Source organism: Bison bison, unplaced genomic scaffold, assembly GCF_000754665.1.
Source record: "Bison bison bison isolate TAMUID 2011002044 unplaced genomic scaffold, Bison_UMD1.0 scf7180017864331, whole genome shotgun sequence".
Taxonomy (NCBI): Eukaryota; Metazoa; Chordata; class Mammalia; order Artiodactyla; family Bovidae; genus Bison; species Bison bison.
This window is the reverse complement of record NW_011494903.1, coordinates 6,764,582-6,769,284: the sequence shown is the minus strand read 5'-3', so window position 1 is coordinate 6,769,284 and position 4,703 is coordinate 6,764,582. Positions and strand designations below refer to the sequence as shown.

The 4,703-nt window shown below is 42.4% G+C and overlaps 1 protein-coding gene across 1 annotated transcript in view; it reads left to right on the top strand.

The window, feature by feature from the left end:
- The window catches only part of SPEF2 (sperm flagellar 2), a 202,551-nt gene extending 197,849 nt beyond the window's left edge, over window positions 1-4,702 (top strand). The window contains exons 34-36 of the mRNA XM_010853802.1: window positions 1,391-1,630; window positions 1,825-1,947; window positions 4,650-4,702. Coding sequence (XP_010852104.1) covers window positions 1,391-1,630; window positions 1,825-1,947; window positions 4,650-4,676 — 390 coding nt within the window. The 3' untranslated portion in view covers window positions 4,677-4,702. The remainder of the gene's footprint in view (window positions 1-1,390; window positions 1,631-1,824; window positions 1,948-4,649) is intronic.
- The last annotated feature ends 1 nt before the right edge of the window (window position 4,703 follows it).

Sequence of the window (4,703 nt, the reverse complement as noted above, 5' to 3'; positions counted from 1 at the left end):
TGGGTTTCCATTTCCTTCTCCAATGCATGAAAGTGAAAAGTGAAAGTGAAGTCACTCAGTCGTGTCCCACTCTTAGCGACCCCATGGACTGCAGCCTAACAGGCTCCTCCGTCCATGGGATTTTCCAAGCAAGAGTACTGGAGTGGGGTGCCATTGCCTTCTCTGATATCAGAAACAATTTACTCTTTCCCATGCTCAGAATGCCAGCATCTAAATTCATGGCTCTTGGCCAAGTTTCAAAGAGCAGCAATATGAATCCCAATCTGTCTGTATTCAATCTGTTTTCTATTTTACTTTCTGAATGCCTCATTGAATTTAACATCCAGTAACCAAACAAAGGCCCCAAAGTTTCTCAGAATTTATCAAACTTGAGAAATTAACCCACCACAACCTCTAGACTGCAGTTTCCAAAGCAAATCCTGTCCAAAATCTAGATTCATGTGTAAAAGTTTGACAGAAGTCACACAATTCATTTCAGTGTTCTTTTATTGAGTAATACAATGTATCTGGGGCTTCCCAGGTGGCATTAGTGGTAAAGAACCTGCCTGCAGGAGAGATGCAGGTTCTATCCCTGGATGGAGATCGCCTAGAGAAGGAAATGGCAGCTCACCCCAGTATTCTTGCCTGGAGAAGCCCATGGACAGGGGAGCCTGGTGGGCTGCAGTCCATAGGGTCACCAAGAATGGAACATGACTGAGGGGACTTAGTACAAGTGCACACTGTATATCTGAAAGAGTGATAAGCAAAAGCATGTATGAAAGTAAATAAAACTCACCCCACACTAAGGCCTCTGTCAAGTACCAGCAGAATTGGTCTAGAACTTTTACATGATTTCCAGTGCAGCCGGCATATTCTACTTCTTTTCTTTTTATTCTTTTTACTTTATTATTTTTTATTGAAGTATAATTGATCTACAATGCTGTGTTAATTTCAGGCATACAGCAAAGTGATTCAGTTATACATACATATATATTTTTCAGATTCATTTCCCTCATAGGTTATTACAAAGTATTGAGTATACAGTAGGACATTGGTTATCCATTTTATAGATATATTCATGTGTATATGTTAATTACAAACTCCTAATTTACCCTCCCCCACCCTTCCCAGTTGGTAACCACTTTTGCTGCTTCTTGCTGTTGTTTCTGAGTTGGAGAAGGAAGAAAGACTTGTCTTATTGTCTAGCAAATTCTATCTTTAGACTTTGTTTAGCTAGTCTGCGGTTGTTGCTCAGTAGCTAAGTCGTGTTCAGCTCTCTGCAACCCCACGGACTGCAGCATGCCAGTAGGCATTACCATCTCGAGGCATGAAAAGTTCAGGACGAAATTGGTGTTTTCTAAATATCTCTATTACTGGAAAGACTTCATCTTCTCTTTATTTAATTCCACAGACCTCTTCCTTTACTGATATGAGTCCCATTGAGGAATATCCTGAACTTGAGGACAACTTTATGAGTGAGGAAAGGGAATTACAAGAGGATGGGGAGGAAAAGGAAGAAGAAATCCCTGAAAATGCAAATACGGAAATGATTTCCATGCAAACATTACTCCAAGTGTTCCGAGGAGGAAATGAAGTACTGGACGCTAACAGATTTGCCAGCCACCAAAAGTTAGAGAACATTTATTTAGAGGTTGGTTGGATTCTTTCATTAAAGAGACAACCTATACCCACGAAAATTTTCATCAATTTTGAGTGTATGGTCATAGAATTTCTCCTGAAATGTCTCAACGTGTAGAAATTATGATGATTCCTTTAGTAAATAAAATCATTTTTAGCATCATCAGGATCATAGATTTAATTAACTTATTTTTTTTTCTTTTTAAGAACTTCATAAAAGTGTTTCAGGACCTAGGTTCCAAGAACTTAGAGCCAATTGAAGTTGCTGTTCTTCTGAAGCATCCTTTTATTCAAGACCTGATTTCAAGTTATCCAGATTATAAGATCCCTGTGAGTATTACCCAAAGATCCTAATACAGTCTTTTTTAAAATTGTCATTATAATTTTATTTTATTTTTATTGGAGGATAATTGCTTTATAAATGTTGCATTGTTATATATATATAATATATAAATATATATGCATATATATATATGTATATCCCTTCCCTTGTGAGCCTCCCTCCCCCCTCGCATCCCACCCCTCTAAGTCATCAGACAGCACCAGGCTGGGCTGTCTGTTATATAATAGCTTCCCACTGGCTATCTACTCTACGCATGATACACATATCTACACATGCATATGTCAATGCCACTTTCTCAATTTCTCCCACCCTCTCCTTCCCCCACTGTGTCCGCAAGTCCATTCTCTATGTCTGCGTCTCCATTTCTTCCCTGTAAATAGGTTCATCATTACTGTTTTTCTTGATTGTCTTAACGTGGTTGAATTCAGGTTCAGGGCTTGGTGGGATAAAACAAGCGTGGAGGAAGAGAAGGAGGGAAGAAGCTGGACTAGGCTAGACCAGGGTCTCGGGAAGCTAAGCTGGTAACAGCATCAGGCCAAAAAGGCCAGCCCTCAATACTGCAAGGCAGTGAGTTCAGGCAGAGTAGAAGTGACTATCAGTACACGGGTACCATGATAGTTAGCACTACCAGTATATGCGTAATATGATTAGTACCACCAATAGGCCTGCCAATATTAGGGATAATACCATAGAGCTGCTCCACCAGGACTCTGAGGCCTTGAGTCTACCACAGAAGGCTGGAGGTAAATGGCAGTAAAAGCTGGATGGGTGGCTATATTCATGTTCTGCATTATTCCAGCCATCGAATGACCCTGGCCTATGATTGAAGAGCATGGGGAATAGAATCCCCCTGCGCAAGAGAACAAAGGAGACCCTGATCCCCAGCCAAGCGCTGATTTATTCACCAAACTCTCATCACAGTACACATTGTTGCTGTAACTCATCCAGTGACCATGTTTCTGAAAGAAGGGATAAGGGTTCCATCAGAGAAACTGTTCAGGGTAGGAACATTGAGGACCAAACCCAGAGAGGCTGGACCAAGACAGCAGAATAAAGGAAGGAAGAGAGGAAGAGCTGGGGCTCAGAGCTCACACCATCACCTCGCACATCAACCACACATGCTGAATGTGCATCTACCTGGCAAGTGCCGGGTCCCCAACAGCAAGGGCTACGGAAGGCTGGGGGTGACCACCTTTCAGAATGTGGCAGGTTGCTACAACCTTCTCAGAAGCCTCACACACTTAATAGCATGCAGTCTCCCTATTTGGCTTCTGCTAATGGTTTATTGGACTACAGAGAGTTAGCTGAGTTTTTGATAAAAGCACTTTCACTTTGATAAGATGCAAGTGATCTAAAGCTGAGCACTGAAGAATTGATGCTTTTGAACTGTGGTATTGGAGAAGACTCTTGAGAGTCCCTTGGACTGCAAGGAGATCAAACCAGTCAGTCCTAAAGGAAATCAGTCCTGAATATTCATTGGAAGGACTGATGCTAAAGCTGAATTCTCTAATACTTTGGCCACCTGATGTGAAGAGCTGACTCATCAGAAAAGATCCTCATGCTGGGAAAGATTGAAGGCAGGAAGAGGATGACAGGGGATGAGATTGTTGGATGTCATCACCGACTTGATGGACATGAGTTTGAGCAAGCTCCGGGAGTTGGTGATGGACAGGGAAGCCTGGTGTACTGGAGTCCATGGAGTCGCAAAGAGTTGGACACGACTGAGCAACTGAACTGAACTGAAATGTTTCCTTATCTCTAACCATCGTTGTTGTTGTTGCTTAGTTGCTCAGTCATGCCCTACTCTTTTGTGACCCCATGGACTGTAGCCCACCAGGCTCCTCTGTCCGTGGGATTTCCCAGACATGAGTACTGGAGTGGGTTCCCCAGAGGATCTGCCCAACCCAGGGATCGAACCCGCGTGTCTCCTGCATTGGCAGATGGTTTCTTTACCACTGAGCCACCAGGGAAGCCCTCTTAACAATATCACATCATTATATCTTTACAATTAACCATCCTCTTTGTAAAATTATTTGGGTCTCTTTATTTAAACAGGCCCAAAATACTTGGATATGTGGTTGGCAATATTCCAAGTAATTGTCTCATACATCCCACAAACGTCTACTCTTCACAATGAAACCCATATGTCACAGGTTCCTTTTTAGCATCTTACACTCCTACTTTCACTCATAAAGACCAGCTTTCTTCCCCACTTAGGATGAGAATGGGATAAATCAGTGTCACCCTGGATTTAGTGGGAACAGCACACATCAGAACTAGACAAAGAGGTGGAGAGAGGTGGGTGAGTGGGTGCATGGTTGTCACAGGCAGGATGGGGGGCAGTCCGCCAATTGAGGGATATCCCTGCCTTTTCTGTCATCTGAGCAACCACCATTCTATGTGAGGTGGGTTCCAGAAGCCCATCTCTTTAGACTGCATTTCATCCTACACATTCTGTTCCACATTTCAGGGGAAAAAAAAACCCATTTTAAACCAGCAAAATAATTTTCAGCTCCTTAGAATAATGTGCAGTAGGGTTTACCTTATCTTACCAACAACAACTAGGACCCTAAAATGATTCCACCATCACTTCCTCCTATTATGGGAGAAGAACTCCCTGCAAAGTCAGGATGATTTGGGTAACATTTTTACTCTGGCCAGAATGTCTAACTATTACTGACTTTTGCAGAGACGATTCTATCTGGCACGTTCCTGAAGAAAAAACTCCGGCAATAGATGACTG